Raw genomic sequence first — 27,319 nt, forward strand, 5'->3', positions numbered from 1 at the left:
AACCATTCGACTGCTGTCGTGTCCAGCACATTCTCCAGACCTCTCACCAACTGAAAACGTCTGGTCAATGGTGGCCGAGCAACTGGCTCGTCACAATACGCCAGTCAGTACTCTTGATGAACTGTGGTATCGTGTTGAATCTACATGGGCAGCTGTACCTCTAAACGCCATCCAAGGCGTATCACTCAATGCCCAGGCGTATCAAGGCCGTTATTAGGGCCAGAGTTGGTTCTTCTGGGTACTGACTTCTCAGTATCTATGCACCCAAATTGCGTGAAAATGTAATCACATGTCAGTCCTAGTATAATATATTTGCCTACTGAATACCCGTTTAGTATTTGCATTTCTTCTTGGTGTAGCAATTTTAATGGCCAGTGGCGTACATCCTCTGCTCCAGCTGACTCATTATTCCGTGGAAATGGTTACGTCGGGCTACTACGAGACCATTTTCATTTATCCATAACACTTCATGTACCCAAACAATGATGGAATTTTTATAAATGACATTGGCCCTCGCCAAAAATTTGTTCAAATGACTCTGACCACTATGGGACTTAACATCTGAGGTCATCAGTCCCCCAGACTTAGAACTACTTAAAACTAAGGACATCATATACATCCATGCACGAGGCAGAATTCGAACCTGCGACCGTAGTAGCATCGCGGTTCCGGACTAAAGCGCCTAGAAACGCTCGGCCACGGTGGCCGGCCCTTCGAAAAAACATTCTGGACAGTTCCAGTGAATGATCTGAGCACTCAGATCACGCGAACATTTGTGGGACATAATCCAGAAGTCTGTTCGTGCACAAAATCCTGCACCGGTAGTTCTTTCGCAATTTTGGACTGGTATAGAAGCAGCAAGGGTCAGTATTTCTGCAGTGGACTTCCCATAACTTCTTGTATCCACGCCAAGTTGAATCAATGCATTATGTCGGGCGAAAGGTTGTCCGAGACGATGTATCCAATGAATTTTGCTAACTCAGTGTATATTATTCGGGAAACTGAATTAATAATTAATGGCAAGACAATGAGTAAAATTTACTCAACTGTTAAGTGGAAAAATGACGCACGCGCGTCGCAGTCTCGTGTAAACATTTTCGCGCAAAGGTAGTTTCGTAGCTTCAGCATTAACTTTAGTGCCGAGTTGCGTCCCAACAAGATTCTATTTGCATTCACTCACAGCTGGAATTCGGCGTGATAGCAGTGTTTTTACGCCTTTTAAATTGGCAGTGGTTCTCGAGAGCATGTCATAAAAGTTAGCAAGTGTGATGTACAACACTGTCCCCCTTTGCCCCCAAGCAACAAGTTGGAACTACACTTGACCTCCGCTAACTTAACGTACGATAGATAACAGCAACTTAGTTGAGAGTGCCATTTGTAGAAGAAACTTGACACGTCTTTTATGAGAATACTCAGGTGGGGGGGCATTTAAATACCTATGAATTTTACATAAGTGGTGTTTTACGTCAGCCAATACGATAATGTTGCCCGCTCTAGGGAGAACTGGCGGCGAATAAAACGAGCGACGTAATCAAATACTCATAGTGAATGTGCGCACTAAGTAGTGTCGGTGTGCTGAAATTGAAAGAAGGGAGCTTTGCAACGCAAAATGTCTTGTTATATTTAACCTGTGTACTAAACTAAATTAGTGTTGAACTGAATGCTTAGGTGTGACGAAATGGTCTCGCCTTCAAACAGCCGTCTGAATATTCACATTCATGTTTCCCATTGTTTCACTTAAACGCTTAAGGCAAACGCTGGGGTCGGTCCTCCCCAGTTTTCCCCAGTCCGACCTTGTCCTAAATCTTTAATGTGTCGATGGGACTTTGAATTATAGCTATCTTTCAGTTGTGGGAGTAAATTTAATATTAATACGAGGGCCATTCGGAAAGTAATGTCCGATCGGTCGGGAAATGCAAAACAATGTTTTATTTGCAATAGTAAGCTACAACTTCCATCTACGTCTCTACATGGTCGCCCCTCTGACTTATACATGTGTCGTAGCGTTGAATCAAGTTTCCAATACCCACGTAATGGAAAGCAGCCGAGTGTGTTTTCTGCCAAACCTCTACGCCGGTTTACAGTTCGTTATCTGTACCAAAATGCTGTCTTTATAGCCAGCGGTTCATGTGAGTAGGGATGAAGCTCAGGAAGAGCCAGTTAATGACTATTTGTATTGTGGGTGATCAGACACCTCCTATCGAAATCCTTGCAGGAGCGCCTAAATTTGTACTACAGAGTGCGGCCAAGAAATCTCATGAAGAAGGAAACGCATGGTAGCTGTGTTATGTGCCTTGCATATCAGGTGAAATCTCTCACGAGGCCATCATATTTGGCGAGAGAGACGATTTTCTGCCCCTCTTTACGTACTGGCTGTGCGCTCAGAATTGAAAAGAGCGACGTGGCGAGATCGATAGACATACTAGAAACACTGCCCAATCCACCCATGCAAAGCTTCATCGAATTTTCGCTGTGGTTTCAATTTGGCGCACGGTCTGACGTTACTTTGCGAATAGCTGTCTAACCACAAGGAAATTATGGAGTGTCGTTAGGCAGTGTTTAAGCCTGATGATGAAATGGAACTAAATTCCCTGTTCGGCCACCCTCAATTCCCCTTAGCTTACTTATTACAATTTAGGTAGGATGGTTTCTACAAAAAGTTACGGCCGAATCTTTCTCACACCTTTTAGTTCAACTGTGCCAGTACTGTGCCTCTAGTGACATGATAACTTCAAAACTGTCACGGACACCCAACAACAGTCTCGAGATTACGCAACGGAATTTTCTAATGAATGATGATATACACTGACCGACTGAACCGGGCCTCATTTGAAAACACATGAAAAGCTCTTGAGGCAAAACTCCTGATTCCTCTTAAAGAAAAAACCCAAACATAACTCAACACGCGAAAGTTCGTCTGGACGCTTCAACCCATGTGCAACAATAAATTTATAAGGATACAGATGCTGGTCCTTTTTGATAATGTTTGAACACTCAATATCTCATTATTTGCACTTGCACAGGATAACAGCGTTGAGATTTCGTTGAACTTTGTTCCAAACTTTCCTTCATTCGAACAATGTTATCTACGTTACGGCTTTTATTCCGTACACAACCGGTTTCACGCTATTTCGCCACTAATTTTTACAGTGTAGACTTTGCTGGAGGTTTTTCAAAAATGGTGCTTCGCGTAACACTCGACAATAAACGCTCTCTTTTTTAACGTGAGTACCTATGTGCGTTGCATTCCGCTGATAGCTAAAAACCGTCTGCTTCCCTCACTCACTTACAAGGTGAGATCACCAGGGGTGCTATCGACTTCTTGACATCATCTGTTCAGTGATGTAGGTTACGGTCCAAAGGTTCACACCCTGCATCCATTTACCCTGGTGGACCCAGTTCGCGACAAATAAACGAAAAATAGCTTTGAAATTTCGCTTGACGCTTCAGAGTGTTAAAAATAATAACACATAGAGAGCCGTAGTGGTGTAGGGGTTACGGAAAGTTCCTCCCAAGCGCAGGGTTGTCGGTTTGAATCTCACCGCGTGCTGCAACATTTTTTTACCATTATATCTTTATCGAAGTGTTTTTATTAAATTAATTTGTTTATATACAATCTTTTTTAATTTTATTTTCAACGTCAGATTAACTACTTCATTTGCTCTGAGCATATGATGAAATCTTCTCGGATTATCAGCCGAGTCGTGGCGTAGTGTTGTCCCAAGCTTTCTATGAGTCTCCTAGTTGTCAATCTCTGTAGCTATAAAGGAATGAACGGGGCATGAATCCGACGATTCGCCTGAAGATGACGTGTAGTAAACTCGTCGAAACGCTACGACAATACGACGCCACGACTCTGCTGATAACCCGAGGAGACTTCATTAAGGAAATATGCGCAGAAATCGTGCATAACCACAGAAGTTCAGGAGACGATAAATGGAATGAATACATAGGCTCAGTCGTAGCTGATGCAAACGGAAACAATGCCTGTAGAAAATAAAGATAATTTTTTTTGCTTGGATGGTAATTAATGACTATTTTTCGTTTGTTTACAGCAACGTTCTTCGAAAACCGCCTCTTGGAGTGATATCGCAACAAGCAGTCCTGAAAGAGACTTCCTAGTACATGGTGGCAGTACGTTATGTACACTGATATATATCAGAAAATACGTGCTACATCCGCTCAACACACTCCAGAAGTGCGGTGCGACCCATGGCTCGAGTAAGTAATGTCTGGGAAGCTATCGCTTCCACTTGCTTCAACTTCTGAAATTTATCCTGAATTTTACGACCAGCTTTCTTCTTTTAAACAAAGCAGCAACATGAGGTCTGTACAGTGTTATAGTTTTACACACTAATTTGTGACTATTACAGGCTGGGCGATATACACTGTGTCATGTTAATGTGACAATCTGTTAAGGGCTTGAATAACCATCTTTTGCAGCTGCAGGACGTGCAAGGAGGAAGTCAGTGAGGTTCTGGAAGTTACCGAGAGGCATGTGGAGCCATGCTGACTCTAGTGTCATGGCAAGCTCCTTTAGATCGCTCGGCTGAGAATCCTTGACGTGCGCTGCCCGATCCAGATGGCCCAACAACTTTCCGATGGGGTTTAAATCCGTGGAGTTTGGTGAGGTGGTAGCCAGAGTTCGGTAAACTCATCCTGCTGCTCTTCGGACAACGAACGAAAACTGCTAGCTGTGTCAGACGTTCCATTGTCGTGCTGGTAGATACCATCGTGCCGAGGAAAATTAAACTGCATGTTAGGGTGGACACGGCCCCGAGGATAGATGCATAATTGTGTTGATCTACTGTGCCTGCTGGAATTTCTAAATCACTCGAGGAATGCCATGAAAATATTCCGCATACCATGACGCTCCATCCAGCGACACGGACCCTTTGTTTGCAAAAATTTCATACCGTACCCACAATTGGCCATCTCTGTTATTGAGCATAAGACGTGATTCATCTGAAAAGAACACCCGTCGCCAGTCAGTGGACGTCTAGCTACCGTACTGGCGTGCAAATTTCAGCCTTCATCAGCAATGAACAGCAGTCAGCATGGGTGCATGAGCCAGGGACCTGTTGCGGAGGCCCATCGTGGCTATGTTTTCTGAACGATCGTTGAGAAGATGCTGTTGGTAGCCCCTTAGTTCATCTGAGATGTCAGCTGCTCAACAGTTTGATGTCTTTCCACCCACACACATCTCCGCAGCCGTCTTTCATTACTGTCATCTGTGGCCTGTGTTGCAGCACAGTTGCCTCTAGCCAGTCTTGCACAGCGCCATTTAGCATGCAAGGTATACCTTAACCAACACGCTACCTGAACAGTTTTCCAACCTAGCAGTTTCAGAAATGCTTCCATCCTTAGCCCAAAATCCCTGTGATCATGCCCCTTTGCACGTCAGTTAAATCGGTCCGTTTCCGCATTACGACAACGACTGCACCGTTATGCGCCCTCCCCCTTTCCGACACGTTTTATGTAGCCTCACCACTAGTGATACCACCTGCCGTCTGTGAGTGCTTATTGCACGTTCACGCTGAACATAGGAGATGTTCACGTTAATGTGCATGGACCGTGTAAAACTGCACCTGAAAGTATGTCCTGCACCTTAAAGTAGGCAACCCAACTTACATCATCTGTCCCGAGGAGTGGATGAAATAAGTTTGGTTGCTTATCTTAAGAGGCATGAAATATTTTCTGGGCCAGTTTATTTTGTCCACCTCATTATATGCGTCTTTTGCGACTATAATAAAATCTAATTTCAGCTAGATGCGTTTCGCTTTACTTAAAACATCTTCAGTGCTCACTGTAACAATTCTTTATTTTATGTGGGTTTGGTAACGTCTAATATTGCTCTACGTGTTAGTGTTTGTAAACATTGTGTGTGTGTGTGTGTTCGTAAAGCAGGGAGGGCGACCGGGGTAGCATTTCCCAGCTTGAGCGTGCGGGAACAAACTCCACACAGTCAGATACAGATTCATGTTTGGTAGACACATCACTCCACTCCCCACCTCCCCCTTCTCCCGCCACCCAATTGACAAAGTGTTCTTCGCCCATTTTTTGGACAAAAACCTGTGTGTCAATTTTGGAATTATATTACAAACAATTTATAGTATGTAAGTCATACAAATCTACAGTTTTATCCCGATCTTGATGAAAATTTGCTCACTTTACCTTCAAGACAAGAAGACAATCACTGTTTACATAACATTTTTCGTAATCTGATTTGAAATATATGTGAATTCAGTATGCCGTATTAAGAGAAAAGATTCTTACCAAAATTTTCTGAAAGTTCTTGTCTGAATTAGTTCAAATTTCTGCATTCAGATGAAACAACTAAGAAGATTTATGCAAAATTAAATGCCTAAGAAACGAAATATAATGTAGTAAATTGGCTGTAATTCCTATTGTGAGAATAAACTACAGCCGTAAAACCTCTCTCGGATATAACAACACCAGACGTGACTAGATCGCGCACTAGCGAAATCGAGTGAATTGTCCAGAAACATGATTGCAGACTCTTAATTATTGATTATTTGCCGTTGTTACATGTGACACATACCCCAGAAGACACTTTAATCCTTGTCTCACAGTTACCTTTATTCCAAAAATCCACAGCGCCATACAAACGCTACGGCAAGCCATGGATATATTACGAACAAATGTCATTAGATCGAGCGCCGACCGAAAGATCGAACAGAACCCGAGATTTGCCGAACTGTCACGTAAACTGTTCCAACAATTTGAGTCGTGCTCAAACAGATCTGATTCAAACAATGAAAACTCCGCTGTAACTACAGAAGCGGAATTCTCCAAAAATACTGTGAGATAGTTAGAAGGTACAGGGTCAATTACTGTGTGTGGCAGATACCTAACATCCCAGTCAATGCAACTAGTAACATACGCTATGTGATCAAAAGTATCCAGACACCTGGCTGAAAATGATTTACAGGTTCTTGGTTCAATCTATCTGTAATGCAGGAATTCGATGTGGTGATGGCCCACCCTCAGTCTTGATGACAGCTTCCACTCTCACAGGTATACGTTCAATCAGGTGCTCGAAGGTTTCTTGGGGAATGGCAGACCATTCTTCACGGTGTGCTGCACTGAGGAGAGCTATCAATGTCCATCGGTGAGGCCTGGTACGAAGTCGAAAAATGTGTGTGATATCTTATGGGGCTTAGCTGCCAAGGTTATCAGTCCCTAAGCTTACACACTACTTAACCTAAATTATGCTAAGGACAAACACACACACTCATGCCCGAGGGAGGACTCGAACCTTCGCCGGGACCAGCCGCACAGGCCATAACTGCAGCACCTGGACCGCTCGGCTAATCCCGCGCGGTGGCACGAAGTCGGCGTTCCAAACATCCCAAAGGTGTTCTATAGGATCCAGGTAAGGACTCTGTCCAGTCCATTACAGGGATGTTACTGTCGTGCAACCACTCCTCCACAGGCCATGCATTATGAACAGGTGCTTGATCGTGTTGAAAGATGCAATCGCCATCCCCGAATTGCTGTTCAACAGTGGGAAGCAAGAAGGTGCTTAAAACAACAATGTAGGCCTGTGCTGTGATAGTGCCACGCAAAACAACAAGAGGTGCAATCCCCCGCCATGAAAAACACGACCACACCATAACACCACCGCCTCCGAATTTTACTGTTGACACTACACGCGATGGCAGATGACGTTCACCGGGCATTCGCCATACACACACACTGCCATCGGATCGCCACATTGTGTACCGTGATTGTTCACTCCACACGACGTTTTTCCACTTTTCAGTCGTCCAGTGTTTACGCTCCTTACAACAAGCGAGGAATCGTTTGGCATATACCGGCGTGATGCGTGGCTTATGAGCAGCCACTCGACGGTGAAATTCGAAGTTTTCTCACCTCCCGGCTAACTGTCACAGTACTTGCAGTGGACCCGGATGCAGTCTGGATAGATGTCTACCTATTTCACATTACGACCGTCTTCAACTGTCGGCGGTCTCTGTCAGTCAACAGACGAGGTCGGCATGTACGCTTTTGTGCTGTACGTGTCCCTTCACGTTCCCACTTCACTATCTCGTCGGAACCTAGGGATGTTTAGGAGTGTGGAAATCTCGCGTACAGACATATGACACAAGTGACACCCAATCACCTGACCTCGTTCGAAGTCCGTGAGTGCTACGGAGCGCCCGATTCTGCCGTCTCACGATGACTAGTGACTACTGAGGTCGCTGATATGGAGTACTAGGCAGTAGGCGGCAGCACAATGCACCTAATATGAAAAACGTGTCCTTTTGGTGGTGTCCGGATACTTTTGATCGCATGGTTTACAATATTTACTCATCGAGATGAGAAATTCCTTCTGTAGCGTGGTAATTGTCTCGTTGGTGTGTTCCCTCACGGCCGTTCTCTGTCTGTTGTAGAGACAGCGCAGTAAGTGCGGCGCGCCCAGGCAGCGGCGCGCGACTTTGTGGGCACGGTGTGGCCGGGTCGGCCTGGGACCCATCCCCTCCTCGGCGACCCCTCCGCCGCCTCCGCCGTCTGCATCGGCTGCCACAGCCAGCCTCTCCACTGGCAGCGCAGAGCCGCACCGGGCGGGGCCACGCGAGTCCCGGAACCTCTACCCAGCTGTTCACAGCCACTCGTCCACTCTCTCTCCATAGCTGCTCAACTTCTGCATTAACACTTCGACTTTTGCTGTCCATGCAGCATTACGCTAATCTTTACATTACTGCCGCTTCTTACTTATTGTGCACGCGCCCTCTCGTATGTGTGTGTGTGTGTGTGTGTGTGTGTGTGTGTGTGTGTGTGTGTACTCCAAGTGAGTTTCGGGCAAAGCACTGTCCAGAGATATTTCCAACCACCCCTCCCGCGTGACTGAATACAATCGCATTTCAACTCAAAATACTACTTGTTATGAAGAGCGAAAAAATTTTCTACTGCCAAGATCCGCGTATTCTTATGAATTGCCTGTTTCTGTTGCCATATTCGAATATGTGAAAGACGGGACCGACAAGGCTAGAACACAGCAAGTAACGTAACAGCACACACAGTTATATACAATATTTGCAGAACAAGGAACAACAACAACATACAATGTTTATATCATTACACAATCTTCTCAATCAGTACAGTAAGTAGTACATGTGATTTCATATAAAGAAAAATTTGGTAAAGATTTTCAGCAGTTTTAATAAATTTAAAAAAAGATTCTAAAATGATTTAAAAGATTTATGTATAAATTATGTATTACGTAGCACCTGATTTTACAGACAGTCCCTTTATAACTTTACAATAGTGGCTTGGCTAACATGTTATGATAATAATTTAGGGATACGGAATAGCAGATCCATGCCTTAGTCGAATGTAAGGCTATAATATCGATCCCTACTAGCAGTGTGCCATGTGCTGTACCTATGTATCAATACTCATGTTTACGCTGGCATCTGTCAATTGTAAAGCGGTGATGAATGTGAGTGGTTGTATTCGGGGCAATAAAATATGCTCACATAGCAGTTATTTTAACACTGACATGCCGACTTCTAGTACAGCTCACAATACCAAGCACTGTGTAGCACCACATACTGTACTGAATGCGAAAATTGTGTAATGACGTAAACATACGTATATTGTTATTCCACATCCTGCAAATCTAGGATATCATTATATGTGCTGTAATGTTAGTTGCTGTATCCTATCATATTCGGGCTCGTCTTTTGCAGATCCTAAGATGGCAACTGGCGATTGCAGAAACCGGTAATCTATATGAATAAAGGAGTCTAGAGACTTTGGCACGTGTAAATTCATTCAATGTACGTAACACTGCAGGTCGCCCCCACCGTGACGATGTCAGAAATGTATACCGTGCGTTGTTACATCGCACTGAAAGCAGAGGAAGTGAGACCAGGAACATAATTTTTGCAGACGTAATGGGTCGCTATGCTTTACTGTTTGTGTTAACTTTTATTTTTACTTTCATAACAAAAATTTTATGTATGGTTCTATTACTGACAGAGTATTTTTTCTGTGTTCAGTAAATGACAGTTCCCTAGCTGCACTTTTTAGTTCATATTTCTTTCTTTCCGCACTACTACTTTCGAGGACCTAGCCTTATTACCAACTCGTTATTCTCGTTCAAACAAACAACCTATCACATTGCAACCTCGCATCATCGTCGCTTAGATATTAACGTTACCACTAAGTTCTTTTTTTTTTCCTTCTCTGATGGGCCAACTAAAAATCTGGGGCCAGTTCAATATTCCTTGTTCTTTCTAGGGCTCCGTGCCGCAGTCGGTATAAACGGAACCTTTATTGGACCACTTCGTTGTCCACCTGTCTGTCTCTCTGTCCGAATGTTAAAAGCCCTTTTCCTAAGAAACTGGCAGACGTGTCAAGTTGAAATGTATGTCGCATACTAACGTCTACACTGTCTTAGCAGAGAAAAAGATCGAAGCTTCTAAGTCAATGCAATCGAGAGATAGGTTCATTTATGTCACATACTTTATATACTCGCAAACTCACTCATTAATAGCTATAGTGTACTTCCTGCGGATCTACAATATTGAAATTTGGAAGAAGCAAGGTTTTACAGCACAACTAAAGGGAAAAAAATCAAAAAATTTTTCATTTGTAATTCACGGTATTTTTTTTTCAATTTGTTACTGGACTGTCTGTCTGTTCAGACCTTCTTTTTGTAAGGAATGGAAGGACGTACCAAGTTGAGATTTATGTCGCATACTAACGTGTACAGTCCCTTGGCGGTGTAATCAAGTAAATGCAATCGAAAGATACTGCCATTTATGTCACATATTTTCATACTTGCGAACATTCATTAAAACATATACGGTACCTACAGTTAACATACAATCACGAAATTTGGCAGGAAGCAATGTTATACTTTGGAAACAAGGGAAAAAATTTCCAGAAGTGTTAATTTGTAATTATATCGCAAGAAAAGATATTTTTTCTTCATTTGTTACCCGAGCTCTAACTTGAGACTTGGATGTTCTCGAAATTCTTGGACTTCCCGGGTCCGACGTCTCGCCAGTATCAACGTCGGTAACAGGCGAGAACCCTCGAGACTATCGATTCTCAGGATGGATGAACTGTCCACACACATAATTAAGTTCGGACGGAATCCTCAGTGTAGGCGTCCTACTTGCAACCAGCCAACATTCTCCTTGCAGTACTCTCTCATCTGTTCATTGTGCCTCTTCTTCCTGTCTTCTGTCTACCTCAGACCACTTTTCTTTTCACTGTCTTACCTTGCAATCCTTCCATATTCAGTACTTTTCTCTTGGCAATTCTCTGACAGCCTTTTCTTCAGCTGTCGTACATATACTTCTAAATCTTTCTTCGCTTCGTGAATGAAACTTGTTGATTTCTTACCCCACACTATAACTTGAAGATTTTTTTGGTTAATGCACTGTCTTGCTTTCGCCATGAATGTTCAAAAATACCAGTCTTCATTTCCTCATTACTTTTGATATGTTTACTGCTTGCAGTCGTTAGTTCTTAATTTCCAACTATATGTAGTATTTCGCAGGCGAAATATATTCTCAATGAATCACCGTTCAAGTACTTCTAATTTATCTAAACTATCAATTAATACTAGGCATTTGCTTTCATACAGAAATTCCGTTTTCACTGCTGTTTTGTAATATCTCATTTTTGCATTCTGGGACAAGAACTTTTATTGTAAAATTCTTTTGCCATACCTTATGTTGTTCTAGTTTTGTGTGTTCTTTCCTCTATTGTACGTTTTTCCAAACCGTTTTCTTGCATTTTATCCCCGATATATCTAAGTTTTTACCTTCTGTTTAAGGCCAGTTTCCGTTTTCAAACATTTCTGTGCGTTCTTAAGGTCTCACAAGAACTTGCCTTTTTCTTGCAAAATTTTTTAAGCTGATCCTGCTGGCTGTTTCCTCTAAAAACTGTGAAAGAATGATTTCTATTACAAGAGATGAAACATTTTCAGAAAGTAAACAACGTTACCTGCAAAAGTGAGGTTTTTTTATTATCTTATTTTATTTTCTTCCTAACGTAATTTCGAAGATATGACAATAGTTTGTCACCTTGCCGTACACCTGTGTTTATTTCGAAGGACTGAGACACTTCGACCACTTTCTCTTTCGATACTCTGTCTGGATGTGTTTCACAAATAAATGTGTTAATTTAGACTTCACACCAAATTCTCAGGTTATTTTGACTATACTTTCTCTCTCAACAGATTTATTATTATTATTATTATTATTATTATTATTATTATTATTACTATTATCATGATCATCATCTTTTTCTAACTGTTGATATTGATGAATCCAGGTTACAATACGACACGCTGAGCGATTGTAACGAGAATGAGATATTAAGAATGGGGATGCGACCTCGAAACTAGCAGCAATGAAAGAAAGAACTCTAACTAGAAACGCGGCTATGGAACGGTCATTTGAATTAACCACTATACTGTTAACTTTAACTGAGTGCTAATAACACAAAAATTATAAGCAAATTTAATACGTGGAAGTAAGTTATTTACGATATCAATAACAATTATTCCGTGTGACTCCAGGGCTTGGAGCCAGTCTTTCAATTAGGTGCACCTCAGCGACCTACGTGGCCCTAACCTGCCACGGTAATGCTGCTGGAGAAGTATCCGAGCGAGGTGGTGCAGTGTACACTGAACTCGCATTCGGGAGGACGACGGTTGAAAACTGCGTCTGGCCATCCTGATTTAGGTTTTTTGCGGTTTCCCTAAATCACTTAAGGCAAAAACCGGAATGGTTCCTTCTAAAGGGCACGGCCGCTTTCCTTCTCCATGCTTATCCAAACCGAGCATGTGCTCCGTCTCTAATGACACAGCTGTCGACGTTATGTTAAAGACTAATCTCCTGATCCTTCCTCCGGGGAAAGGGAAACACGTACAGTTTGGCGTCGAATCCGTCGCGTGTGCAGAATCTTCACATCGTTGGATGTTTAAAGCTAGGTTGACGGCAGACTGAAAAACTCCGTGGCCCAACCAGGGTTCGATCCCGAGACCTTCCGATTTGCATCCCCGCGCTTACTGCTGGAGCATCAGGTCCGACATTTAGATAGAATAAAATAGTGTACAGAAGCAAGTAATATCGCAGTGAACGCTTTAGTTGAGTCTAAGGCATGACTTATTAATTCAAGCAGCCAAATAACTTTAACCAGGTTTCTTATGGATCTTCCCAGCGCCCCCTTGGAGTGATTAAACCTCCTTCAACGAGTTTTTTTTCTGATTAACAATGCCACAGCTTTCCCACAAAATAGTATATATATATCGTGTATCACTTGTTCGTTTAAATATTACGACCAGACGACTGGGGTGCCCGAAATGTTTAGTGTAAGTAACAATAAACGTGATTTATAGCCCTTTTTCTTAATTCTCTACCCCCATCCCTTCTCCCCCCCCCTCCCCCATCCCCCCATCTCGTTTTATGAAATGGTTCTGCCAACAAGTATTCTGAACCATCTGGAAACTGACCACGCACCAGTTTATTGTGAGATGAAAAGCAGAAAGAATGATCGCGCTGTCCGCCAATAAGACACAACCAGGACGTAGTCACAAACTGCTAAACGTAAGTAATTGTATGCAGAGCATATTGCGACACGAAGAAAGGTTTGGGGAGTGTAGTGGGTTCGGAATACATAGCTTCAACGAAGGTTCAACGTGCACACAGTATATATTCCATCAATGTTATGCATTAATATCCCATTATTCAAGAGTATCTGTGTCAGTGTGAAGTCCTTGGTCGAAACGGCAGTTTAATATCAGCTCGTCTATTTTATTGACCACCAACTTGAAGAACTGCGCAAACAAAAATGCAATATTACGTATATAATGTTTTTTAAAAAGAAAAGTTCGCTTCAATAGGCGCTTTCTTCAAAGAAATGCGAAACCACGATGCATGGCAGGAAACTGACCTCTGGCTAGTAAACTACAACAGTGTCTCACGTTTCGACATGTATTACAGTGCGATGACTTGTGTTCTGTCCTCTGGCCAGAAGAGGTGCAAGTACATATGGGCGTGCTGAGTAAGGAAAAATTTAACACTTACAGTATATAACTCACACAACAGCATTCCCTGTAAATGAACGGGACAGCCTTGTGGTTGCTCTTTTTTTCTCGTATAAACAAAAATATGAGTGTACGTATAACTCTGTAACGAACATATTTTTGCTTAGAATTTCATTGTCTTTCGTTGGTCTTAATTTGTCTTAATTTTTAATTACCTGATAACTTAATCTAATGGTATTGGAAATGAGCGTTGGCGTCATTGACCGGCAGGCCCCTTACGGTGCAGGTCTTATTACATTCTACGTCATATTGGGAGACCTGCACGCTGCATGGGGATGAAATGACGATGAAGACAACACAACACCCAGTCCCTCATCGGAGAAAATCCCCGACCCAGCCAGGAATCAAACCCGGGTCCCTTAGGACGGCAGTCCGTCACGCTGACTATTCAGATATCGGGGCGGACCATCTAATGGTGAGTGTTACGCTGAAACTAGTACTGTAAAATTCATTGAGCTCCAGTCTCCAAAAAATTCATAAATATGACGTTTTATGATTTGTCACATCACAAAAATTTTCTAATTTCATTGTCCGTTACAGTCTCTGACTTTTCATCACTTACAATGTTTGAATTATTTATTGTATCTGACTTGAAAAGTTTTAAACTTTTTGATCATATTTCTCGATCCATTCTTGCATATGTTCGTTCTATTACATTGCTGTGGTTTTTTTCCTAAGTTTTTTCGAATACTGTTAATTTTCGTTTCGTTTTTCGTACCGTTATTTTCTGCTTATTGAAAAACAACGTTGATTTCAGGAAATGGGTGACCTAACGTTTGCTTTCTTCGGAATGAACAGACTTCAACGCATTCTTGAAGTGTTTATTTTGTAAAATATGTGAACTATAGCTCTTTACAGTTCATGCCTAAGTGCTGTGATAAGGAGTTCCAAACGTGATGGAAGCTGACCAGTTACATATTCGGTCGCGATGTCCCTTGACTCTTAAATGCACAGAGAAAATAGCATTGCAAATATATTATGTCCGTTGCAATAAAGTATTATTCCGCCAATTATTTTTCAACAGAACGCTACCTTCGGAAATCGTAAATTATTAACAATCTATGCAAAATGGAAATGGTTGTATCAGCAACGTAGATTTATAACTGAAATTACTCAGTTGGAAAAACTTGTAAATGTAGTATTCATGAGGTTGCGTTCAGCAATAAGTAAGACGGAAAATCATAGGTTGAATAGAAAAATGTGTTCTAAACCTGTACATTTCCTGTTTTATTTTTCTGCATTTCTGTTGCCTCAGCTTAATTTTTCACACAGTTTCGCCAGTGTCCCTATATCCAATCCATATATCGCTCTGCTGAAACAATTCACCAGCTTCCTTTCTTGTCTCTAAGCCATTACTGAGAGTAATTGATCACTGTTTTTGCTGAGAAGTACCCCGAAGTCTATCTGTTCGGCATTTTCCTTCCTTTTTTTTTTTACATCTATCGATATATCTATAAGACACCTAGACATCTTCTTTGCGATTTGCCAATTTTCTCTCCCCCTCATTGTCTTCGTTTGTCTTAACATTTGCTTTGTGCTACAACGGCCACCAGTTTCCTCGAAAGATGTCCTCCAGATATTTATGAAAGGCTAGTACTATCTTTTTGAAAAGCGAACGCTGTCAACGTTATCTTAGCCTTACTCTGCAACTTAATAAGAACAGTATGGAAGTCTAATTTATTGTTAATAAAGTAATTTACAAATAATTCACTGTTTTTTATCTTTGCTTTATTCTCTTTTTTTGCTTATCTACCTGACAAGCTTTCTGTCTGATTAGTTAGCAGTCTCGTTATAAACACAGCCTTGTGCGAATCCATAAAAAGATATCGCAGGCTTCTACTTACGAGGAATACAGACAGATGCTAAATCAAACTGATCTCTAAACACATGCTAGCACTTCAACATCACCTAAGTATAATCACACTGAGAAATTCTTGTCATTGCCCGTATATTAATCATTGTATTTGGCTCATACCTCCGACTCTCAGAATATCCCATTCGCTTGTACACAGTAATTTGTTAGCACACTAGACGTAACTTTTCCCTTTATGAGTCTCGCCCGCAAAACACTACTGACTTCGCGTTGTGGACACTCCTTTCAACTTTGCATTTTTATCAAATGCAGTAAATTAGGAAAGGAAACAAAAGGCTACTCACAACGTCCGCCTTCAGTTGTACTGAACCCCTCTCCCCGGCCTTCCCTCTCACAACTGACGCAATGTTAAATATCACATTTACACTCGATACCGTCTACAAAAACAGGCGGTTGTTACACGTACGTGCTATAATTTAAAGTTAATATAGTGGCCACGCTGGAGTCGAGAAATGCTAAACAGAAAAAGCTGTTTTCTTTCCTGGCTATCACGAACATTGCCGAATACAAGGCATATCGTATTCTATTAAACGACTGCTTACGTGACGTGGCTGTGAGGTTTCTTGCCAAGGCCAATAATGAAAAATCGATACCCCGACTGTCACTACATGTTCATCGAAATAACGATTGCAATTCTTGCACGTGTAAAGGAGCGTTTCCTCAGTGTCCTGGGCTGCATTTAATTTTAGATTACAGTATTTAGCGTTCCCACTGCGTCTTTCGTTTGGCAGAATACACAGGTGTATTTGTTGCCAGCGCTTCCCGTAACTCGCTAGGGCTATCAACATTTATATACACAGTTGAAAAAAAAAAAGAAAGAGAGAGAGAGAGAGAGAGAGAGAGAGAGAGAAAGGATAAAGGAGCTACCACCCGTGCCTGTTTGTGAATATTAGCATACGCCCCTACAGTTAGCTACATTTTAAACGTTGAGTCTAGGAGCATCAGAAACAGCGGTTCGTGAGTATACGAAATTAAAAACGTGTTTCATTGGACATTCCTCCTCCTACAAATTATCGGAATATCTGTGGTCAAGGACTTGGAAGTATCGTTAGTAGCACGACAATCGCACTGTAAATTGGTCTCCTTAATGTACAGAATGTAGTGAAGTGGTATTCTATGATAATTACACCACTGAATTCAGGGAGCATCAGGTACTTAGTATCACAGAGCAAGGGAGTCTGTTTTGAATCTGCGTTATTCTCATTCGAATACTGTAATTTATAGCCTGTGTATAAGCATGTGGAATATAGCAGTTTTATGGCACAGTGTACAGATATACTTTTTAACTTTTAATTCTATCCGCCAGTATACACAACTCTACTAATTCCTCTTGTCAGGGAGAGGTGGCGACAGATTCGCATGTAGGCCAAGTGGGATCAAATCGCCATCCGATCAAATCGGATATAGATTTTCTACGGTTTTCCTAAACTGTAATAAATGCTGAGATGATTCCTTTCAAGAGGACATGGTCGATTTGCTTCCCGCATCAGTCCTCCATCCAAACTCGTAATCCACCACTAAATACCTACTTGTTGACAGGGGGTGAAGTCTAAATCGTCTTTGCTTAGATCTACTTCTGTATAGATTCTGCAGCTTCTTGAAGCGATTTCCTAGCACAGAAATTTCTTTACGTGAATGCGCTTATTGACGAACTTTGGGAACAGGAAAGGAAGAATGGCGAAAAACCATCTGTTGTAAAAGAAGCATTTTGTTAGTCAGAATAATATCCTCGTATTCTGCAGACCTCTACTTCTCTGCAAAAAGTCCAGAAATACCGTCTGGCTTTTTGCAGCAAGTGCTGTGGCAGATCTTACTATAAATTACCTACCAATGTCCATTTATGTTACTTATGGCTATGTCTTGCCGATTTGTGTAGCATTATAGTTTTGTCTACTAGCTTCGTAAGCTTTTTCATCTTTCTGTCCCAAGAAAATGGGATTTTCTTTCATCATATACTTCTGTTTCAATGGCCTGAGGGTAAGTATTTGCTGAAATTAGCGGCTGAGATTTTCACAGATGTAAAAACATTTTCACGTTTGACACTTTCGCTTTTATGGCATCTACTTGTCAATATCAAATGCACTAGGTACTATAAATCTACGTTTCTAAACGCAGAAGAACAATAAATGAAAACGAACAGGATTGATAGTACAGGTAACCCAAAATGCTAGTTTTTGTGAGCACAAGAAAAGTCCCGTTAAACTACAAAAGCAAGTTTGTGTAGTAAATTTTTTTCTTTGTTCTTTTGTACGGTAGACTGAAATGTGAATCTGTCTGTTGTAGCTGATACGGAAAAAAGTCTTGCTTGCATCTTTGTGTACCCACCATCAACTAGTGAAGCGCGCAATCGATCTATACGGTGACTGTTGACAATAATTCTTAAAAGAGTCTTTGAATTCCGAAGTGTGGCTGCGTTGTCTGCTCGTATTTTCTGTTTTGTTGTACAGTAATGAACAAGCGGGTCAAAAACCTGAATGCCTGGTTTTGTGTGTTTTTGTTTATCCTCCTTTAATCGATTGCTAGTTGGAAATATGGCGTTTAAGCACCTGTCACGGTTCTTGCATTTACGAAGTCCTGATATCTTTTGTATGACAACGAAATTCACCGGCAAAAGAAGCTGTTTTACTGAACCAACTCTCTTGCTCTTTCTGCATTTGTATATAATTTCTTTTTGACGTTTCTTGTTACAACAAATTTTATTTGTTGAAAAAATATAGTTTAAGAATAACACAAAAAAATTCTTAAACAATATCAAAAATATTTAAAGATCTGTCTACATCTTCTAAACTCCTACTTGTGGGCTATTAGTAGATAAGAAATGTTGGTTACGAATTTATTTTCTATAAAATTCCAGTCTTTCGTCTGCTATTTCGAGGTAAACAGTTGTTCACCATTTCGCCAGTATTTCACACTACTGTTGTTTTCACAGGCGAATTCGGCTATAAAGCGAATATGGAAACAACCTAACGAAAGAAGACAACGCCACAGAAGAGCAGTTACGAAGAGGAAAACTGAAGGACGGTACAAAATTCCATACACGAAGCAAACGCCGTGAGTATTTCTTTATCTGTGACGCCTGTCAAACTCGTTGACTGTTAGACGGGACAATAGTTCAGATAGAAAACCTGCGACATGGCTCTATTTCTAAACTAGAATGACGACTTACTTTCCTAATGTGAACGGCACTAACAAAAATGTTTCTCTCATATTATGGAAATAGAAAACTGATCAACACTTGACGTAAGTGAAAACTTCAATTTAGGGAAAATCACAAATTCGCAACAACAACAAAACATTTCCTCTCTAAACTTATTTAGAAAATATAGTGTTAATCTATTCATTGCTAACACAACGTGCATTAGACCGTGGCTATGCTTGTGGGCATTTTACACTTTCTGTAGAAATTTCAAAAAATTATCTGGTCTCAGTCACACATGTTTTTATGTATATTGACTGATCGGCGAGTGAAAATTTGTACCAAGGCCGGAAATCGAACCCGACCCGGGTACAAATTTTCATTCGTCGCTTTATTCTATATGCATAAAACTTAATGTGGAGTGCATCTTACATATTAAGCTAATTTCATTAGTGTAGGTGTAGAGCCATTAAACATTTTTATAATATAGTAATTGCGCCATTTTTAACAACATGCGTATGCCGCTGGCTGAATATTGCCTGCTAAATGTGTCTTGAAAAATGAAATTTTCATCCTTATTAAGTTATGTTTACTTGTAGTACTTAGACCGATTTCGGAGACGAAAATGGAAATATTTGGAGTCAGTAGAAATGTTGTTAGCAAAATGGAAAATTCAATTTTAAACATAAATGTCGTAGCGGGGTTCGCGTAGATTCTTTATTTCAGCGTAAATGAGAAAGTCTATTCCGAAGTATATTAGTAACACAATGTTCATTATTTTCATCATGGCAGCGGCAAGAGCAACCGCTACGAAATTGTCTCGAGTGAACACCAGCCCACAGCTGCACTAAATTCTGTTTATTTTAAACCTTGACCATGGTTTCTGCTATAATAATATAGCCTTCTTCAGAAGTCATACACACTAATGAATGAAAAGTGTCTTCGCCCAACGCCTGCGTCAAGACCAATAAAATACAAACCGACATAAGCCTGTTTCGAACATAAGTAAAATTACATATGACAACCTATGTAAATTTACGTATGTTCGAAACAGGCTTATGGCTGTTGAATTTATTTTATTGGTCTTGACGCAGCCGTTGGGCTAAGACATTTTTCATTCATTAATGTGTATGACTTCTGAATAAGGTTATATTATTATAGCAGAAACCATGGTCAAGGTTTAAAATAAACAGAATTTAGTGCAACTGTGGGCTGTTTTTAATTCGATATTACACAATGTTGGTAACCACGCACGCAGGCGCGCGCAAACAAACACACACACACACACACACAGCCCGTCTTTCATTGCTGAAGAGATTCATTACTCTGCCTCTAAATCAGCAATAAGGCGTAAAATCCAGTTGAAATTAAAACACGTAACGTAGACCTTACTGGTTATTCGTTGTTCTTGATTATATTCGAAGTTCATCGCTTACTCTTTCGGAACAGATATGCCTGTAACTTCGTCGTTACATGATTTTCCTACAGGAACTAATCGAATATGCGTATGAAACGTTAACACAGCAACTAATGTAAATGTAAACTGCAGAAAAATATTCTGCTTGGGGCAGGACAGCACTGTCTCCAAGGCGAGAATATCAGTAACAGGAATAACACACGAATATCAGCGTAAACGCCGTACGTGGTAGCTTTCTGGTTAACCCACTGGACACTTTTTTGGGGGTGGGGGGGGGGGGGGAGGGAGTGAATTTGATTGTCGTTGTCTTCAGTTCCGATTTAGGCTTTCCCTAGCTTGTTTCTAGTTATTGCCAGTATCGTCTCATTACTTGTTGGATTGTCTCTAACTACACCATTTTCCACCTGAGTTTTCGATCAATCTCTAATGACAACGACGCCGAAAGATGTGTAGGTTCAACTTCCCGATCCTTGGAATAAGGTGCACATAAAACCTAAATATATAGCCGATTTTTTTTGACGTCACTAAGCGGAAATAGTTTCTATTCACAGTGATTGTTTTCAAATTGTATGTAACTTAACTGGCGGCGCATCTGCTGACTTTGTCAGAATCTGTTCACGGTTTATTACAAGCCATACGTTTCAAAGTAATTAAACTTATCGTAATGTATTACAATGAGGATTACACAATCATAATATGCCTAAAACATAATAGTAGGAATCAAACAATACAGACAGGTTATGTGAAATTCGTTAACTGCCTAAAAGACTCTTTTTACAGCGACGACAATATTATTAGAGAAACATTTCTGTGGAAAAGTTGAAACCTACCGTATCCCGAAATCGAATACGTATAGAGTGAATATGCGTTGAGAACCACATATGCCTAACACGAATAATATTTCGTAAACTGTTCGACACATCCAAACAAAATGCCCGCAACGGAGGTAGCAAATCATATAGGCTAATACTTCGCTATACGTGTAACACTGTAAACAAGTTTTGTAATTCTGTAGGCCGCGGAACTGAAGTAATTACAGGCCCTTTTTTTAAAGTTGTTTTGCAGACCGCTGGTAAAATACACGTTAGGAATTAAATGTTTCCCAAACATAATTGCCAGATGCGCTAAATCTGAGGACGAAGCCTTCCCAAAGACTGCAGTTACTTTCTAATGTCGTGTAAACAGTGCATCCTTCAAATTTAGAGTTTCTCAATGCACGTTTTTACCTTTTTTTCAGGTATACTGATAACGGGTACATATTTTATACTGTGGTATCCATCTCGCGATATACTGAATGCCGTTAAACAAAAATGTAAATTACATTTCTCATTTCCATATTTATACAGTTTTCTTCAAAATAGATTTAAGATGATTAGATATAAAACAGCGCATTGTCTTACTCGTCTGCATAATAGAGAGATTTTGATATTTCAATATTTGGTTTACTTTGGGATCGTCTTCAGTTATAGTTTCACGAATCAGATAGATTCACTTGTCGGATTAAAACATGTACAGTTCCCCAGTCAACAGAGTCAAAAATCCTTGTGAAATTGAATGAAAGTAATACCTAACTCAGCGGCATTTAATAATCATTGAAAAATTATGAATTATACATTGACCATCTTCTCCGGGAAAGATCTACTTAGTTTTATTCATGTACTGGTATTGTTCCACTTCTTTGAACTCATGTAGTAACAAATTTTATTATCATTACACTAACGCATTCCAGTCTTCACTTTCACACTTCCCACAGAATATACATTACTGATCATGGTTTCTCATTGCTTTATTCAAAGTCTTCATCTGAATATCCGTTGCATACACACACAGATTTATCATTAATTCTTCACTCAAACTAGTAAATAAATCTGCTGTTATCACGCTTCCCACGGCGAAATGCACTTACATATTTTCATATACAGAGGTCGTTTCTACCTTGTGTCTGTCTATATAACTGCCCTCTCCTAATGTTAGACAATTCACCAGTAAATACAAAAGCAATAAAATCTTTCGAGTGGATTTCACCAAAATAAACTCTTGTACTGAAGTGTTTGTCACAACAGTAAAAAGCGTCGTAATTATCAGGTGGCCTATCGACGGCAACGTAGTTTAATATTGCTACAGTTACAACAGGTATTGTAGCTCTTGCAGAATTTGCACTAAGTCAGTCAGTATTTCCTGTTTACTTTTGAATGACACTTCCCGCTTCGAGCACCCACTATAGCATCAGTTTCTTTTACATTATACTATTATCACTTGTTGTGAGTTACTAGTATTTCTAACGGTATGTAACCTCGCATCCTACTATGTCATTTTTTAGATGAAGCTCTTCAGAAAGGAAGACAAAATTATAACCACTGCATTAGTAACTGGGAAAATTATAAAATGTGTAAGTGATAAAACCAGGATTGCTCTTTAGTTGCCGTATGTAGTAATTTGTTGATTTGTTGTACTTCCACAGCCAGTTACGGAATACCACTTTTTTTTTTGAACGTCAGAAATACGTTACGGAGTAATATTAAATATCGTACAGTAATTACGACACAATGTAACTGCGATGCGAGATATGTTTTATGGTTCTTACAATATACAACAGTTACGAAGCATAACGTGAACAAAACCATTAATATCTGTTACAAACTGGGAGGAACTGGGCTACTGCTCATTCTTAACACATTCCTCAGAAACGTCGGTTTGCTGTAGCTATTACTGTTCTCGCTATTTATTTTATAGCTGTCTCTGAGTATTAGAGTCAGTATTAAGTGTAAGACTTCTTATAACGGGTATGTAGCACTGAACGTCAAGTGCATGATGCAGAACACCTGGTTACAAGTAAAAGATGTCCTGCTGACCCTAATCGTGGAAGGATGAATAAACAAGTGAACAAGTAAAAAATTCTTTTATTCGTAAACAGCAGTATGTCTATAAACTGAGTCAATATATTTCTGGATGTGAATGGGACGGTTTTCAGTATTACATGTTCTTTTTGAAAATTATTACTAATTATTTCTAATGCTTCGAGCAGCCATGTTCTTTGTTTACTTTATGCAATTTGTTGACAATTGTCCTTATGGCGACAAAAGGGAGATTGAATTCGTAGCTTTCGACCGAGACGACAAATTTCATGCGGCAGGGAAATCTTACTTACAGTATTTGCAGTTCATTGTCTTTGGTCGAAGAATCGTCTTGTGTAATTGCCCACAATACTATATAGTAGGTCAGAAACCATGTAATTTGCTAAAGTGAAATAAAATCTCTTGTTTGTCACTGTCTTAGACTGCATTAAAAGTTTGCAACAGAATTTAGATAAAATAATTGTACTATTGCCATAAGAATCATTAGCATCATCATCAACATCATGAGCTATTTGCCTTCAGCTGCTGAACACATGCCTCCCATTCATACACTTTTCCACTTCCGTATTTTCTGATGTCATCAACTCGTCTTCCATCAGGGCGAATTCTGGGTCACAGCTTATCTTTGGGATCTACCAGGCAACTGCTTGGACTCATTCAGCATCCTCTCATCTACATTTGTATCTCATTGACCTCCGTTACATTTCCATTTCGACGCCAGTCTGTTCCATCATCTTTGTCGTCCTGTCTTTCCTTTTGATTCACTGCGTATCCTCATATTATTCTCACGGCAACTTTCAGTTTCTTAGCACTTTTAGCAATAGAAGTCCGTGTCTCAGAGGAGAAACTCAGAAAAAGTCCTGTATAGATTAACTCCATATTTAAAGGACTGGAAGATTAGTGCCCAGATAATCGCTTTCCTAAGGTAGTACCATTCTAAAACTGTAAAAAAACTGTGTTTGAAGACCTGGAGATATTTGAGACTTGATCATTGAAAAACAATGCAAATTTTTTTAACTCTGTTGTTCTCATCTGAGTGCATAAGCACTCACAAAAGTAAAATGTAAGTAAAAATGTGCTTCCGTTTCAAAACGAAATTTTAATGTGATTAACGATTGTAGCTATACTATGAATTATTTTACATAATATTTATAGGCAGTATGACGCTCCAGTATGTATATAAAAACACGCGCCTACTCGAATGTCAATATTTCAAAGGAATTAGCGAATGACTTTCGGCGATTTATCTTCAGTTACATTATGATTCGCTTTAATAGCATTTCCATTTGACAATAAATAAGGAAAAAATTACATGTGCCTAAGGCGTTTTTAGACAGATTCCAGTCTTTGTATTTGGAATCACTTCGGCGACTTGCGCGTCTGTGATGACGATGGAATAATGATCACAAAAACACGTGCGCACACTCTCCTCTCTCTTTCTATTTTACACACACACACACACACACACACACACACACACACACACACACACACACAAAATATCTTGAGCGGAGAAAATTCCCGATCTGGTCGGGTATCGAACCCATAGAACTTAAATACGAGTCAAACACATTGCTACTAGTGAGAATCGAACCTCAGGATTTTCAGTATTAGACTGACACGTTAGACACTCAGCTACCGACTATGCTTGCAATAGCACTGGTAATGTTCTGTACTTAGACGAGCTCAGAAATCATCTTTCCTCTCAAAAAAAGTGGATAATTTAGCCCAAAAATGCTTTTGGACGTTGCGGCACACGTACTTACTTTCGAAAGTCCTATTTAGGTTACTAAAATAACCACAGGTCATTCTTAATCCCCTATTTATTTCCTTCTAGTGTCCATGCGCGCATTGTCTCAATCGGGTCTAAATATGTCATCCAGTGGTTCTATTGCTTCTCTGTGAATTAATACTGCTTCATTTTCGACATGTTGGTCATGCTTTACTGTAACGCTATTTTACTTTGTTTTCACGCCACTTTCAAATTTCTGTCATTCATTGGTGAAGTTGAGCGGTATTAGAGTGCAATCTCCTCGGCAGAAATACGGTTGTTCAGGTGTGTTCCTATAATAAGCATTCGCAGTCTGAAAAATTCCCTTAGGATTGGCTCGAGTCGTTTAAGCGATATGAAATTTATTTACGTGACATCTATATTACTTCTAAATTTCTCACTATTCAGACAAAGTCTCATAGAAGTGGTACTACCGATTTACATTCCCAGAGGTAGCAACAAACATAGTTACATATTCATTTTATAAACAAAAGCGTTATTATGGCTGCCGTATGATATTTACTTTCCAGATGTGTTTCGTCCTTACATTATAGACGTCTTCAGTGACTTCTTTTTCATGAAACTATGCAATTTTATTTTTACGTACAACACATATAGATGGAAAAGGTTCTCATCACGATTTCTACACAAATAAAATGTTGCTTGCTGTAACTTATATCCTCTGACAAATTCTACGTTTTCTCTCATCTGGTCATAGACTAAAGGACACACTTCCATTTCTGTTTCTAAAATACAGAACAAACTCGCATCGAGATTTTTTTCCATATTTTCACAACTTGTTTTCCGATAAATAAATGGCACTAATCTCTCCGTCTTTTGTCGCGCCTCTCGTGTGTGTGTGTGTGTGTGTGTGTGTGTGTGTGTGTGTGTGTGTGTATGTGTGTAGCACTGTCATGCAGCTTAACAGGCGATCTACGCCTCCATTTTTTAATTCACCGTCGTTGGCCAGCAGTGCAGCAAAAGCACATGTACACCAACATCAACACGTATGATAAGTAACGAAACACACAGTGCTGTAAAACTACCACAGGCCGCCGTCGTCTGCCGTGAGCAAGGGTAGACTGAAGCAATTCTCCTTCTACCTTAGGTCAGTCCGCATCTCGTGGTCGTGCGGTAGCGTTCTCGCTTCCAACGCCCGGGTTCCCGGGTTCGATTCCCGGCGGGGTCAGGGATTTTCTCTGCCTCGTGATGACTGGGTGTTGTGTGCTGTCCTTAGGTTAGTTAGGTTTAAGTAGTTCTAAGGGACTGATGACCTCAGCTGTTAAGTCCCATAGTGCTCAGAGCCATTTGAACCATTTGAACCTTTGGTCAGTTAAGGTAATACTCACGATACCTGTGCGTTGGGCGTGTTGCATACGTATCGTGCGTAACCACATAGCGATCACTTTCTTTACGTACGCGATCAGTGCCTTACTAGATTCCCTTAAAAACCGGAAGCAGTGTAACGTCTAGAAATGAGTAAGGACATACAAAGGGCCAGATGACCTCGGTAACATCTTTGTTTCACAGTTATCCTCCTGTCTGTTGCTTAAGGATATACAGTATTTATAGCGAAGCTAAAACTGTCAGTCTTTAATTCAGGTTTGGTTAGAAAATTGTTGATTTTTACCGTGAAACAGAAGGATGTTGTTTCAAAAATAAAGGAAAGAATACAGATTGATAATGTAGCATTAGAAAACGCTATTTCCTAAACATAGAGGTAAAATTACAAAAACAAAGAACAAAAACAAAGTCTCAAACATCGCTTCAATGCTTCGTCTATCTTAAATAAAACATGTTTCTGTTATTCATAAAAAGTTTTAGCATTTATCAAAAATAATAAGAAATTCTTGCTCTCGATCATGATGAGTATTCTATTGAGTACAACATCGTGTATTTTGTGCACGTAAACTGCGCTTACATCAAAAGTAATTGCTTTGGTTCCATAAAAGCATAGAAGTTACGCGATCAACTAATATTTATTGCTTATAAATTAAGTTTATATTATGCAACGATATCAAAAACACAGTGAGCTAACATCGTATGATGTGTGGTTCTATTTATGTGCAAAACAAACAACCAAACAAACAAAAAAAAAACAAATAAAAAATACAAAGAGAAGTCTTCAGCTGCCATTTTCTTTCTTACACATTCGTTTATATTTCTTTCCCT

The 27,319-nt window shown here is 40.2% G+C and overlaps 1 protein-coding gene and 1 long non-coding RNA gene across 4 annotated transcripts in view; one reads left to right on the top strand and one right to left on the bottom strand.

Annotated features, from left to right (window-relative positions):
- Positions 1-27,319, bottom strand: part of LOC126293363 (uncharacterized) — a 1,719,051-nt gene that overhangs the window by 880,701 nt on the left and 811,031 nt on the right. The gene's annotated exons all lie outside the window — the stretch shown is intronic.
- LOC126293359 (uncharacterized) overlaps positions 1-27,319 on the top strand; it is a 299,009-nt gene that overhangs the window by 195,296 nt on the left and 76,394 nt on the right. For 2 of the 3 annotated variants that reach the window (XR_007552274.1, XR_007552275.1), the window contains 3 exons: positions 4,056-4,221; positions 14,322-14,510; positions 18,898-19,019. Coding sequence is in view for 1 of the 3 variants with exons in the window: in XM_049986565.1 (XP_049842522.1) it covers positions 13,539-13,595; positions 14,322-14,510; positions 18,898-19,019 (368 nt within the window). In the remaining 2 variants the exon portion in view is untranslated. Of the gene's footprint in view, positions 1-4,055; positions 4,222-13,452; positions 13,596-14,321; positions 14,511-18,897; positions 19,020-27,319 lie in introns of those variants that run through there. The other variant, XM_049986565.1, reaches the window with a different exon arrangement.

This window comes from Schistocerca gregaria, chromosome 10, assembly GCF_023897955.1.
Source record: "Schistocerca gregaria isolate iqSchGreg1 chromosome 10, iqSchGreg1.2, whole genome shotgun sequence".
NCBI classification, from domain to species: Eukaryota; Metazoa; Arthropoda; class Insecta; order Orthoptera; family Acrididae; genus Schistocerca; species Schistocerca gregaria.